The sequence below is a fragment of the Panthera pardus genome, unplaced genomic scaffold (genome assembly GCF_024362965.1).
Source record: "Panthera pardus isolate Hobbes unplaced genomic scaffold, ASM2436296v1 HiC_scaffold_10, whole genome shotgun sequence".
Lineage (NCBI taxonomy): Eukaryota > Metazoa > Chordata > Mammalia > Carnivora > Felidae > Panthera > Panthera pardus.
Window position 1 is genome coordinate 14408229 of NW_026526655.1, and position 15136 is coordinate 14423364.

The 15136-nt window shown below is 41.5% G+C and overlaps 1 protein-coding gene across 1 annotated transcript; it reads right to left on the reverse strand.

Moving 5' to 3' along the window:
• Positions 1-1533: 1533 nt before the first annotated feature.
• Positions 1534-14022, reverse strand: MRPL44 (mitochondrial ribosomal protein L44). Its single transcript, XM_019445783.2, has 4 exons — positions 13758-14022; positions 11341-11809; positions 5247-5425; positions 1534-2053 (listed from the first exon to the last, which is right to left on the reverse strand). Exons 1-4 carry the CDS (start codon positions 13934-13936, stop codon positions 1864-1866), a joined length of 1017 nt encoding a protein of 338 aa, XP_019301328.1. The 5' UTR covers positions 13937-14022; the 3' UTR covers positions 1534-1863.
• Positions 14023-15136: the final 1114 nt, after the last annotated feature.

Below are 15136 nucleotides of genomic sequence, written 5' to 3' on the forward strand. Positions count from 1 at the left end.
CCAAATAAAATTAGAATAATACTTCAGCTGGGGCCCCTGGCTGACTCATTCCGAGGATGCAAGTGACTCTTGATCTTGGGGTCATGAGTTCGAACCCATGTTGGGCGTGGAGATTATTTAAATAAATAAATACATGCATACATACACAAACGTTTAAAAAGAACATTAATTTTTAAAAGTATTCATAAAAAAAGTAATACTCTAGCTAAATCTGACATTTTGCATATACTGGATGAGTTAAGTGATTGGAGGACATTTACAGTCTCTTCTTCTCAGAACCTTTTCTATGATCTCTTCTTCTCTGGTGTCCATGAGATACGTACAAATCGTGTTTACTTGTGGATGACACACCCAAGTGTGGCACTTTACCACTAGGTTTGGCCCTCTATCCCGGCGTTCAAGTGTTAGGAGCTGGAGTGAACTCTCAAAAGAAAGGTGAAATACTTTACTTTTGACCGACCAATGCAGCCAATTAGGTAATTCTGAGACTTTCCTCTCTAAAAACAGTCTCTACTTTTCCTGTGACAGCTGTAAGCCCTCCTACATATGACAAAAGTCCCACTGTCCTGACCGGTCTCGGGAAAGAGGTTCCAAAGGCCCTTTATCTTCCTTAATAGAAAGATTTTATGGCAAGTCTTTTGCCACCGAGAAAGCAAGGCGGGTCAACCAGCAGTTCTACTGGAGCCGAGGAAATTCAGCCAGGGTTCTTGTTCTCGCCACTTCTGCTCCAACGGGCATGATCTGACCCGGAATTACGGCCTGAGGATGTGCCACCGGGGTCTCCATCAAGACGCAAAGGACCCAGGCTGCATGAAGCTGGATTAAGTGGACTTCACGAGATGGGTCATCCATTGTGTCTATCTTAATGCCAGCTCTTTGAACATAAAATAAAAATATTTCAACTAAAAAAAAAGATTTCACGGCAAAAGTGCTGTCAGTTTTAACATTTCTATTCTCAACTCCCCAGTCCCACTTTTCTTGTTAACCCCTGGGACTGACTACTGACTGACTGAAACCAAAAATTATCACTGCTGCCAAAAGTTAGAAACAAACGAAGGGAATGTGCGGTTGGAGGGTCACTGAATCAAACACGAAGGACCGAAGAACCGGAAGGAGACACGCTGAGCTCTGCCCTCCACAAGCTGAATGTTACGGTAAAATACTTACAACATGCTTGGTGCACAGCAGCCTCAGGACTGTGATTCTGGGACACTAAGTTGGTAAACACATACTTTATTTTTCCGTTGGCATTGATAAACGTATACTTTTTCAATTAGCGTATTTTAAACTGCTTTTGAAAAGTTAACCTTTTCTGCCATTTGTTTTATAGAAATTCAAGAACTATGAGATGAATTCGTTTAGTATACAAAATTTTAAACCTTGACAGAATCTAAGGACCATGTAAATACCCAACTGTGATCATCTGCACTTTACATCTCTAAAGGTTAAGAATGATTACTATTTTAGCTAAAATAGTATTTGAGGGGCAAAGTTCACCAACCTGGGTATATCAACGTAAACTACAATGAAGTCTTTGGAGAATGACTTTTTTATTGGCATTAAAGTTCGCATGAAACACATACCCAAATTATGATGAAGCCGGAAAGGAATCAAATACGCCTAACTATACATGTGAGATACAGTAATAAAATCAAAGACTTCAGAAAAAATTTACTGGAAGAATCTAAAAAGACTTTTGACAAAACAAAAATGAAAAAAAAAAAAAAAAGAATCACTGACCTGATGAATATTTGTTTAACTTTAGGAACTCGTGATGAGGAATAAGACCTATTTCTTTACAATCTGAACAATGTCCAGCTGTGAGCATCTCTGACCTGTGTCTCACTGCCTGGCTCGCAGATCTCAGGCTGCCACATGCTTGGCCGGGTAGCCGGGTAGCTTCTCTGCTCTGAAATTCCCTCCGGGTGTGGAATAGTCCCAGGGCCGGCGGTTCTCCGTGAACCCGTAGAGCTTCCGGAGCGCCACGCGAGCAGCTTCTTCTTCCGCAGCCAGCACGGTCTCCCCAGGTCCCTCCGCAATCAGCTTTCTATCACTAGACAAAACACCGAGAGTGGTCTGAAATTATCCGTGCATCATAAGACATGGGCCACAAGCCTGTTACGGTTTCTAAACCTTATTTTGGCAAGAATATCTATCAGGAGCAACACAAGAGCTTTGTATGTAGTATCTTTTGAATAGTAGGGTTTTGTGCGAATTCCTTATATACAGTAGTTAGAAAAGAAATATTTACATTTCCATAGAAATATCAACAACTTAGTAGGTCCAATATTTTTTTTCAATTTTTTTAAATGTTTATTTGAGAGAGAGAGACAGAGAGACAGAGAGAGACACAGCACGAACAGGGATGGGGGCACTGAGAGAGGAAGACACAGAATCTGAAGCAGGCTCTAGGCTCTGAGCTGTCAGCATAGAGCCTGACGCAGGGCTTGAACTCACGAGCCCCGAGATCATGACCTGAACCAAAGTCAGATGCTTAACTGACTGAGTCACCCAGGTGCACCCAATATTTTTCAAATCAAAAACCAAGGTGCATCTAGGTAAATATGGTTTTGTTCTGTTGTTGTTAGCGATGAAAGAATATATAAAAATCTTCCTACTAAAACTCAAAACTATTAAAACTAAATTCATGGAGGGCACCTGGTGGCTCAGTCGTTAAGCATCTGACTTCGGCTCAGGTGATGATCTCATGGTTCGTGAGCTCGAGCCCTGCTTTGGGTGAACATGAGCCCGTTCTGGGTGAGCCCCACTTTTCCCTCTCCCTCTCTCTCTTCTCCTCCTGGGATTCTCTCTCTGCCCCTTGCTGACTTGTGCCCTTTTTCTCAAAAACAAAAAAAAGACTCTTCATGGAAAATTGACATTATTTTTAATTTATCTTGAACCTGTAATGTGAGGAAAAATTTTACGGAACTAAATTGTGCCTTTCTGGTTTCTCATCTAAACTTTAAAACAAATAAAATAGTAGTTCTATATATATACTTTTTAAAGTTTTATTTATTTTGAGAGTGTGCACACGTTGAGGGGCAGAGAGAGGGAGGGAAACAGAATCCCAACCACAGAGCTTGATCTCATGAACCATGAGATCACGACCTGAGCCAAAATCAGAAGTCAGACGCTCAACTGACTGAGCTACCCCGGTTCTAGATTTTACAGTAAGAGCTTTAGATCTTTAAAACTTGCTAAGATCTAAAAAAAATTTATATATTATAATCCACTTTGATTTATTCCCAAAGGATACTGAAGTAGCACAGTGAACACTTAAGGCTATTGGTGTTCTATTAAAACCAAATTACAACAAAAATAGGTATTCTGCTTTACTGATATCCGTCTTACTATAACTAGCAATCTCTTATCCAAAAGTGTAAAAAATGATCCAGCAAGGGAGGAAAGGATGTGCACTGAACAAGTGTGGTATGGATGTGCTACTTCTCAATTATCTTTAACTACTTCCTGGAAATTTCCTGACCCCAAACTGGACCTATCCAACTAAAAGAAGCATCTCTGAACATTTCATGAACAGCAACTCCACTTAGTAGCTTTGATTCAATATAAATTGGCCTGAAAGCTAAGGAAGACTCAAATCAAAGAAAGACAAGCAGAACTGTGCAGATAAAAGAAAAACAATATGGAAGGAATTTGCTCAGAAACACTTGCTGTGGTAATACTATTGAATGAAACAAAGCTTAATCATATAGGTTACACTTTACCATAATAATTACACAGTGCATATTTGTATAAAATAAAGGATAGAGAAAATCATCTAAGTGAATTTCAACTATACAATGTTTATTTATCATGTTTCTACCTCAATGATGGTGGCAATGTATCACTGTTCATTTTTTTAAAAACCATTGTGCAAAATCTAGATTTTGTCCTAGATAATAATAATTATTAATAATTCTATTACCTGATGCCAACAATTTTAGTAACAGGGCAAACTCCTTTTTTTGTTTAAATATAAGAGATCATTCTTCAAACCTTCCATGTATCATTAAAAATCCTTTAAGAACATCACCTGTCCTAGCTGTACTATATTCCATCATGTGTATCTGTCATTTCCCTCTTGCTGGATACCAAAGTTTATACTAACTTTTTGCCTTATTTAAAAACTATTAGCTCAACAACTGTTTACTGACTACTATGTCTTAGGAACTGTTGTAGGTATGGGGGATAAAGGGTAAACCACAAATGAACACCTTTGTTTACACATTTTGATGTCCAGAAGGAGACACACCCAAAAGTGAGAACACCAAATCAAAGAACGTGAAAAATTTAAAGACTGTTGGCGTTTTGTCAGAATTACGAAATATTGCACCACTCTGTTCTTCTGCCAGGGGTATATGAACTGCAGATAAAGGACGTGTTTAAGACTTTTCAATCTGATAAGCAGAAGTATCTCATCATTGTGCTGTGCACTTCAAGTTGAAACTTTTTACATTATCCATTTTCTCCTTTGTGATGCCTTCCATCGCCTTTAACTTAGAAAATTCTTCGTCACATAAAGATTAGGAAAACATTTACCTAATTTAATTGAGGTCGCTTATTCAATCAGTGTGAGGCAAGTCAACTGTTTACTAATAAAACTAAGACCTGTTCAACGTGGGTTGATTTATATATTTTGATGGACAACTAAACCCTTCCTTTTCCAGTCCTAGGCTCAGCTGAAGCTGTTACAAGTGTGGATTACGGTTCAATCGGTAACACTTTTGAATCAGAAGTTTTCTTTTTCTACAGAAATAGTTAGAATAAGATGAAATTCTTACCTCCAAATATACAACGTATACTTGGTTAGCAAAAGCTACTATTAGCAAACCCCAGATTACTTGGCTTCCCCTAAGAATAACCAGCAGGAAAAGAAGTAGCAAAGAGATAATCGTGGGAATGAGATTTTAAAAACCTTCTAATGCAGGGGCGCCTGGGTGGCTCAGTCGGTTAAGTGTCCGACTTTGGCTCAGGTCATGATCTCACTGCTCGTGAGTTCGAGCCCCGCGTCGGGCTCTGTGCTGACAGCTCAGAGCCTGGAGCCTGCTTTGGATTCTGTGTCTCCCTCTCTCTCTGACCCTCCCCCGTTCATGCTCTGTCTCTCTCTGTCTCAAAAATAAATAAACGTTAAAAAAAATTTTTTTAGAAATCTTCCAATGCAATTAGAGATTATATTAAGGAATTGTGAAGTCAGTTTTTAAGGCTTCCAATCAATGTTATGAAGCTAAGATTAAAATTTTACTAACCAGTACAAGCCAACAAAAAACACAGGCAAAGCTGTGGTGCTTCCAGACTGCCTGGTAAGTCTAGATTCAGGAGCTGAAATATTCCTTTTCTTCAGTTCTTCTACCAGTAGCCCCATGGGATTTATTATCTTCCAAATCTCAAAGAGTTCTTTTCCAGTCATCTGAGTAATTAAGAAGTCCTGCGCATAAAAATATAATTTATACATTGAAATTAGTATGATGAAAATAAGGACCATAATTCAAAGTACACTTTTAAGAGAATTTAAAAACTTACTGGGAATTGAAAAAGACAAAATGTACTATTCTTTTTCATTTCTGTGTAGTTTTCACGTAAGTTTTACTACAAAAATCATAGTTGTCGCAGACGACATGATACTCTATGTAGAAAACCCAATAGATTCCACCAAAAAATTGCTAGAACTGATACACGAATTCCGTAGTCACAGGATACAAAATCAACATATAGAAGTGTTACATTTCTATACACCAATAATGAAACAGCAGAAGGATAAATCAAGGAATCAATCCCATTTAAGATTATACCGAAAACCGTCAGATATCTAGGAATAAACCTACCCAAAGAGGTAAAAGATCTGTACTCTGAAACCCATAGAACACTTATGAAAGAAACTGAAGATGACACAAAAAAATGGAAAAACATTCCATGCTATGGGTGGGAAGAACAAGCATTGTTAAAACGTCTATGCTACTCAAAGCAATGTACACATTTAATGCGATTCCTATCGAAATACCACCAGCATTTTTCACAGAGCTAGAACAAATAATCCTAAAATTTGTATGGAACCACAAAAGACCCCCAAAAACAAAGCAATTCTGAAAAAGAAAAAGCTGGAAGCATCACAATTCCGGACTCCAAGCTATATTACAAAGCTGTAGTCATCAAGACAATATGGTACTGACACAAAAAGAGACACACGTATCAATGGAATAGAAGAGAAAACCCAGAAATGGGCCCACAACTATATGGTCAACTAATCTTCAACAAAGCAGGAAAGAATATCCAATGGAAAAAAGACAGTCTCTTTAACAAATGGTGTTGGGAAAACTGGACAGCAACATGCAGAAGAATGAAACGGGACCACTTTCTTACACTATACACAAAAGTTAAGTACAGGAAAACAATCAAAATCCTAGAGAAGATCACAGACAGAAACCTCTTTGAACCTGGCCATAGAGACTTCTTACTAGATACATTTCTGGAGGTAAGGGAAACAAAAGTAAAAATGAACTACTGGAACCTCACAAGATAAAAAGCTTCTGGGGCGCCCGGGTGACTCAGTCGGTTAAGTGTCAGACTTCAGCTCAGGTCATGGTCTTGAGGTCCGTGAGCTCAAGCACCCCAACAGGCTCTGTGCTGACAGCTCAGAGCCTGGAGCCTGCTTCAGATTCTGTGTCTCCCTCTGTCTCTAACCCTCCCCGACTCACTCGTACACTCGTGCGCACGTACGTGCACGCACGCTCTCTCTCTCAAAAATAAACATTAAAAAAAATTAAAACAAAAAAGATAAAAAGCTTCCGCACAGCAAAGGAAACAATCAACAAAACTAAAAGGCAACCTTCAGAATGAGAGAAAATATTTGCAAATGACTTATCTGATAAAGGGTTAGTATCCAAAATCTATAAAGAACTTACCAACAATACCCAAAACACAAATAACCCAGTTAAGAAATGGGCAGAAGACATGAGCATTTTTCCAAAGATATATACAGATGGCTAACAGTCACATGAAAAGATGCTCCATATCACCCATCATCAGGGAAATACAAATCGAAACCACAATGAGATACCACCTCACGCCTGTCAGAATGGCTCACATTGACAACTCAGGCAACAGGTGACGGTGAGGATGCGGAGAAAGAGGAACCCTCTTACACTGTTGGTGGGAATGCAAACTGGCGCACCTGCTCTGGAAAACAGTGTGGAGCGTCCTCAAAAAATTAAAACTATTACTACCCTACGACCCAGTAATTGTACTATTAGGTATTTACCCAAAGAATACAAAACTGCCGATGTGAAGGGGGACACCCCGATGTTTACAGCAGCACTATCGACATCAGCCGAACTATGGAGAGAGCCCAAGTGTCCCTAGATTGATGAAGATGTGGTATATATCTGCAAAGCAGTATTACTCAGACGTCAAAAACAATAAAATCTTGCCATCTACAACAACGTGGATGGAGCTAGAGTGTATTATGCTAAGGGAAATGAGTCAGAAAAAAACAAATACCACATGATTTCCCTCATATGTGGAATTTAAGAAACAAAAGAGAAGACCGTACGGGGGACAAAGAAGCAAACCATAAAACACTCTTAACTACAGAGAACTAGCTGACGGTTGCTGGAGGGGAGGTGGGGGAGATGGGTTAAATGAGGGATGGGCAGTAAAGAGGGCACTTGTCAGGATGAACACTGGGTGTCTAAATAATAAGTCACTAAATTCTACTCCTGAAACTACTATTACACTATATGTTAAATAGAATTTAAATAAAAACTTGAAGAAAAAAATAAAAATAATTGTTGAAGGTGAAATCTTATCTTAGAAATATATCTTTATCAGTAAGAAAAAGATTTTTAAAGCAAATGAATTAATGAATAAATGGTAGAAACTTCCAGCAGAAACTCGTTTAAGAAACTACTATGGGAGGTAGCTGGTGGCTGTTAAGTGATGCTTCAGCTCAGGTTATCATCTCAGGACACTGAGATCAAGCCCTGGGCTCTGCACTGGTTGTGGAGCCTGCTTAAGATCCTCTCTCCTAGAGCACCTGGGTGGCTTAGTCGGTTAAGCGTCTGACTTCGGCTCAGGTCACGATCTCATAGTTTGTGGGTTCAAGCCCCGCGTCGGGCTCTGTGCTGACAGCCTGGAGCCTGCTTCAGATTCTGTGTCTCTCTCTCTCTCTGCCCCTCCCCTGCTCACTTTCTGTTTCTCAAAAATAAATAAATGTAAAAAAAAAACCAAAAAACCTCTAGAGGGTAGTACTTCACTGTCTAAATTTATGATTTAAAAAAATCATTGAAATAATTTCACGTTGTATCTTTTGAACCTATTTAAGACCTGATATTTTCAATCTATGAGACTAAGAAAATTGAAAAATTATGAACAAAGAATTTTGCCAATAAAACTATCAATATTGACAGAAAATAAGGGAACATAAATTTTCATTAAAATATACCGCAAGTAACTCATGTTAACAAACACAGTATAGGGCACCTGGCTAGCTTAGTGGGTTGAGCATCCAAGTCTTGGTTTCGGGCTCAGGTCATGTCGTCACGATTCATGGGTTCAAGCCTCGCATAAGCCTCTGCATTGACAGAAATCTGCTTGAGATTCTTTCTTTCCCTCTCTCTCTGCCCCTCCCCTGCTCACGCTCTCTCTCAAAAAATAAACTTTAAAAAAAAAGATTGAAAAAAACCCAGTATATCATAAACGATGGGTAAATGGGGATAGGAGGGGAGAAATTTAAAAAACACCTTAGTTCATAAAATAGTCAATTTCATTACAACACTTGCCCAAGCACCAGAACTCTATTTCAGCTTCATTAGTAAAAAACATTTATCACCTGAAACCACCATAACACTGTACATTAATAACACTGGAATTAAAAAAAAAATTTAATTTCTAAGTCCTTATTGGGGATTTTGAATTTTTTAATGTATAGAGTTGCCTTACGAGACACATATGTTAATTACACCTATATATGAATCCCTGGGATTATCTGCAATATAAAATAACCCAACGGTAGGGTAAGGAAAAACAATCTGAATGCCTAAGATATTAGTAGGAATAGAAAAAGAAATCTAGATTTTTCTGGTGATTACCTATGCCTCCTATTTTTTCCCGATAGGTTCCTGGTCTTATTAGTTTATTATTAGAACTTTCAGTGGAAGTGGAGGCTGAACATTCCAATCTCACCTCCCCAGAACAGGGAGGCAGTATGAAGACATGCTTCTAAAATGCACCTATGATCATGGAAATCTATCAAAACTCCTCCAGGTTTCTCTAGAGCAGTCGTAACAAGACCATCCACTATGTACTCCTCAATACGCTTCCCACACACAAGCTTGTCCTCAAGGTTTCTTCCTGGAATGTCCTTCCTAGGGGCAAGCATCACTTTCATGAACTTTCCCTAACCCTGTTATAACTGACTGTTGCCTCCCGAGTTCCCTCTGCACCTTTATAACACATCTTTGAGAGCAACGGCCACTCGAACCGCCTAATGAGCTGACTAGGACCCTGGAGGCAAGGATCGTATTCCATGTTGCTCCGGCTCCAGTGCTCAGCAAAGTGTTTCGCACACACTAAACAACAGATCCTAGGTGGACAAATGAATGGAATAAACACAGATATTTGACCTACTTATCTTTAACAGGATCTATAAATAGAACTGTCAACAGAGTCACTAGGACACAGAAAAGATGAATTTCCAAAATGGTCTCAGGACTACCTTGTGGAAATATCAAAGCAAAGCGACCAAAATTTGTTTAGACAGTTCTAAGACTCCACAGAAGCTAAAGGGACAAAGAGAATGGAAATCAAGGGAGGACTCAGTGAGGATTTCTTTAGAAAAAGCTATTTTACTGGGAGAGGAGAGGGCAAAGGAGAGGATTTCCTTTTCACCTCAAGCCGCGAGGACTTCAAAGAGTCCGGTGGCCTCCAAATCTGAGACGAGAAACATACAGTCACCTGGCCGCCAACACACATTCTCTGCTTACAGGCAACAGGCTGGCAGAGGCTGCCAGTAGCAGAAGCCTGCGACTCATGTCAAAGGTATAAATATCCTCGAGACCTAATGTGGAACTCACAGAAGGGATATCATTTGTAAGGGAATCCTATGCAGGAAACCGGAAGCTGATGTGGGAAAAAGAGTCAATACCCAGGTCAAGGAAGATGGCTGGAAGGTTCCAGCAGGGGACACAATGCCCCGCAGTTGTTTTGAACATCAACCAGACTCAGAAAGCACTAGACCAGCTGACGGCCACCCGGTCAAGTAAAACTCTTCTGTTCTCCTTTTTCCTTCTCTGAGCTCCCCCTCCAGAAGGGCCGTTAATGTACCTGCTTCCCAAAGGCAGAGAGGTGGCCCACCTGTTACAGGCCCTAGTTGGGGAAGGAGGAAGACGGATACGAACAAAGCCTGAGTGTTGGCCAATGCAGGTATTCTTCTGTATCGAAGTGATCAAAACGAAGTGATATCCCAACAGTTAAGGGATGCTGATTTCAAGGACCCCGACATTCAGATGTCTGAATCAAGACTGTCTCTTGACTTAAAGTAATTGTGTGAATTTGCCATTATGTAAAGGTGACCAAAAACTCGTGCATTCATCCAATGCAGGGGATAAAAATCCTCCCAGTCAAATTCTAAAAGAACAGGGGGAGTCAAGGAATCCCAATTACGTAAGTATTTTCACTAGCTAAGCTACCGGCTAACAAGGAATTAGGTATACATCACAGAGACCCAGAAATCCAAGATTTTACTACTTGTAAAAGTGGAACAGCAGCCGGTGCCTCAGCACGAAGCTCCCTAACCACCCCAGGCCTTCGAATAGCTGGTGTCGTTCATTCACTAAACACCTACTGAACATGTACCATGCAGGCACTGCCTGTGGACCTAATGATGGAAAGCTGAAGACAGGCTTGCAGTCCTGGGAACTCACAACCTAGCACTGAATATGCACCTCTGATGATGTCCTCAATAATGAGACACTACCATAAGCTTTAGGGCTTTCTCAGGATTTGGTAGGGAGAAAAATTCACATATAAGCTTCCAAGATCATTTAACAAAGGAACGAATCACGAAACAGTCTTTTCAGGGGCGCCTGGGTGGCTCAGTTGGTTAAGCTCCAAGCTTCAGCTCAGGTCGTGATCTCACGGTTCGTGGGTTTGAGCCCCGAGTCAGGCTCTGTGCTGACAGCTCGGAGCCTGGAGCCTGCTTCGCGTTCTGTGTCCCCCTCTCGCCCCGCCCCTTCCCCCACTCGCGCTCTCTCTCAAAAATAAACACTAAAAAAATTTTTTTTTAAACTTCTTCTTCTTCTGCCCACCTCATGTATGTCCCAGCCTCTGCAATCAAGCATTACCTACCCTGATGAAAAGAGCAGTCCTCTCAGGGCCACTGCTCTGCAGCAAGGCTCCAACTACTGCGAAGAAAGTCTGCTGTAAAACAGGCGGGGGAACTGGAAACTCTGCACTCAGTGTTAACTGCTCCACGGCCAAGTTTCTGGCCACATGACATACCACTTCCTCACCAGTGAGAAAGTCAACGAGACTCTTAATGCCTTCGGTGGGCAAGTCTGGGTATGCATCCTCGAGACATTGTGTGAGGCAAGTTTTTGAAAAAGATGTCCCTTGTTCAGAGAGTTCTTGATTATCTTTAAGATTCAGAAGAACAGCTTCTTTCTCTATTCCAAGGTTTTGGCGCTTGGCCTCCTCACTTTTAATATAGCAGCTATTAACAAATGCAGTTTTGAGAAGATCTAAGGAAAACGTCTCCTGTAACCGATGTCCAAACGCTTCTATTTCAGCATGGTAATCCCAGTTGGGCTTCTCTGAACTGAAAACATAAAACAGAAGATAGTAAGAGATGGTAAAGAGAACAATAAGATGTTGCAATGATGCAAGAACTTTTCATTGGGATGCAATTTGATGGATTATGTAAAGGAAATTTAAAAAGACTGAGTTTCATTTTTTTTTAATTTTTTTAAATTTATTTTTGAGGCAGAGAGAGAGCATGAGCGGGGGGGGGGGGGGGGGCAGAGAGAGGGGGAGACACAGAACCCGAAGCGAGCTCCAGGCTCTAAGCTATCAGCACACAGCCAGATGCAGGGCTCGAACTCACGGAGTGTGAGATCATGACCTGAGCTGAAGTCAGACGCTCAACCGACTGAGCCACCCAGGTGCCCCACGGACTGGGTTTCATTTTAACACAAGGCTTTGATTTTTCTAAAAGTTAAAACTTAAGTCAGATGAGTACTTGCAGTTCTTTGCTATACTCACTAGTGCACTCATTTTCCCTTTGAGCCAATGTTAAAGATGTTCTTCAACGTCAGAGACTGAGCCATTACCCTACCTTTTAGAGTCCTCATTTCTCCTATAACCACAGAATTATGCTTTATACCCAGGTATGAAATACACATTATAATTTCACAGGCTCAAGATATAAACAATAAGTACATTATATTCAGCTCTTATCAAGTTTTACAAACACCCATTTAAATTAGCAACTAAATAATCTACTATCATAGTAAGTAGATTAAAAGTTCGTGATCATTCCCAGGAATGACTACAAGGTCTTTCTAAAGAGACACTAAAACCAAAATAAAACTCTTTTAAGTAAAAAAGGATAGGAGGGATGCCTGGGTGGCTCAGTTAGTTAAACATCTGAAGCCTGCCTGGGATTCTCTCTCTCTCCCCTCCCTCTCTGCCTCTACCCTGCTTGCTCGCTCTCTCTCAAAATAAGTAAGTAAACTTAAAAAAATTGTTTTTAAAATAGGAAAAGCTAAAGATTTTGGCTATAAGTCATAAAATGTATATAACCTATATAATGCTTAGTTTCTTCCAATTATAAAAGCTTAACATGACTAACCTCACAATAATCAAAGAAATGTGAATTAAGAAGAGGTAACTATTTTTTTGCCTATTAGGAAAAGAACTTAACATTGTTTTGAAAGAACAGAAGAATATGAACTTCTCTTCCTACTGATCTATGTTTAAATTGGTTCACCTTTGGGGGGGGGGGGGGGCAATATTAAAGCCGCTATGAAATTTCATACTTAATTCCAAAGGAGTAGTAACTTCCAAACTAGTCACTGCTGTAATAGCAATAATATGGAACTCAAATACCTACAAATGGAAGTCAAAAGACTGAGGTGCACACTGCCACGACTGCATGTCAAAGACACCTTATCAGAGACAAGAAGATCCGAGACCTCACATGCAGCAGATCTCAGGTGGTGCTACCTGTGACTTTCTCTACCAGACCACTGGACCTCTCTGCCAAGCTACTGCCAGACACTATTGCAACAAGGCTAAGAACAAACAAGATAAATTAGGGCAAAAAAAAAAAAAAAAAAAAAACCCAAAAAACCCCTAAAGCTCAACTGTTACTGTTTTCCTTTTATTCTGGCAAGTGGACTTGTGCATACACTTAAGTTCGCTCTTGCAACGCTGTGGAACGCTTTCATCCCTCTTATCCGTACCCAAGAATTCCCAGCCATTGCAACACAGGGTCTACAACCCCCCAGGCCCGCATAGAGGTTACACTCGGGAGGCCTCATTTCTCACAACTCGCGGTTGATAGGATCGAAGGGAGAGTGCCGCGGCGCCCCAAGGCAGAAATCCATTCCCTGGGATTCAGTCCACGCGTCCACGTTCCACCGGTGTCTCTACCACACGTGTCCCAGGCTCAGGCCAGGCGCGCTTTATCGAGGAGCCACCCTCCTCGCCGCCGCCGCCGCCCGGTCCCCCACCGCCAACCCGACCCCTTCCGAGGCGGCTCCTACCGGCGCACGGGCGGCGGCGGGCACCGGAGCAGGCGCCAGCGCTCTAACTCCTTCTGGAAGCGGAAGGCGGCGCGGAATCCCTTCTTCACGCCCCGAACAGGCGGGACGAGAGTGGGGGCGGCCGGGGCCAGGAGGCAGCGAGGCCCCCGCAACAGCAGCCTCCCCAGGCCGGATGCCATTGCTGGGGGGGGGAAAAAAAACTCAACGGAGGGCGGAAGGAAAAAAGCCGGACCGGTGCCTCGGTAACACACACCCCCGGACTTGGACGAGGAGAGCGAAACCGGGGCGGGGCTAGTACGCAGGGGGCGGGGCGGCTGCCGTTGAGTGTTTACTGCGCATGTGCGAGCTCTAGTTCCTGCCCTGGTGATCCCGGATTGAGGGGCTTTTGGCTCCAAAAATTCGTGGAAGCTGCTGCGCCCTGGCGGTTGCTTTCTTGGTCCTTCCTTTCTCATTAACGCAAAAACCTGGTTCACTCTCAGTTTGAAGACACTTAAAGTCTCAGAAAAACCCATTCCTTGTCAAAAACCTGGTTCACTCTCAGTTTGAAGAAGACACTTAAAGTCTCAGAAAAACCCATTCCTTGTCAATATATATTTAGTCCTAAGAGTTACAGACCATCAATCCAGCCACTATTTATGAACAAATATTTGCCCAACGTGTCTCCAAAAGCCTTCGTTTCAGGAGCCCTCCACTAAGGGATTTTGACTTAACCAAAATTTAAATTTCTAACAGTACAAACTTTTTAAAGCATAAAAAAAAAAAAAGGATTGGGAAAAAAAATGCATCAAAATGGAACAATGGAATTATGTCTTTTCCCCCTTATCTTCTCTTTGGCAGTATTATTATATTGCTTTCCTACCAAATGGTTAATATAAATGTTAATCTAATATTAATTCACAAAAGACTTGTCTGAATTTCCAAGTTTGAGTTGCCTGCTGAACATCTAGATCCCCAAAGGGCAGGCACCTCTTTCTGTGGTCTCTCTATTTGTTAATGGCATCAGTGTCTCCCTCCCTTGCCCCCCCCCCCCCCCAGTAACCCAGATTGGGCTCCGATGTTTTCAGTTATTTCTATTTCCACAAACACCCTCTTTTGTCCAGGAGCCAAGTCCTTTTTCAGTTTATTTCCACAGCAGCTACCTGATGGCTATCCTTATCTCCTTGCCAGGCCTTGCACCTTCCTTTCTTCACCTTCATTCATCTCCCTGAAACACAGACCCAGGCATGCCACTACTTAACTCAAGAATCTCTAATATTAGGCTGTGATAAGGATTCTCCCCTTGACCAAACTATAGTCAGGATCCCCTAAGCCCTCTTCTCAACTAGGCTTCAACCTTAGGCTTCATTGTCTTCGTTAGGCCTGCATAGCCCACTTTCAGC

Coding starts and splice junctions, on each gene's coding strand:
- MRPL44 (XM_019445783.2), bottom strand. CDS start 13,936: ATGGCATCCGGCCTGGGGAGGCTGCTGTTGCGGGGGCCTCGCTGCCTC. Junction 5,426..11,340: donor GGACTGCTCTTTTCATCAGG/GTAGGTAATGCT, acceptor TTTTATGCGCAG/GACTTCTTAATTACTCAGAT. Junction 2,054..5,246: donor TTTTTTGTTGGCTTGTACTG/GTTAGTAAAATT, acceptor TGTTTTGTCTAG/TGATAGAAAGCTGATTGCGG.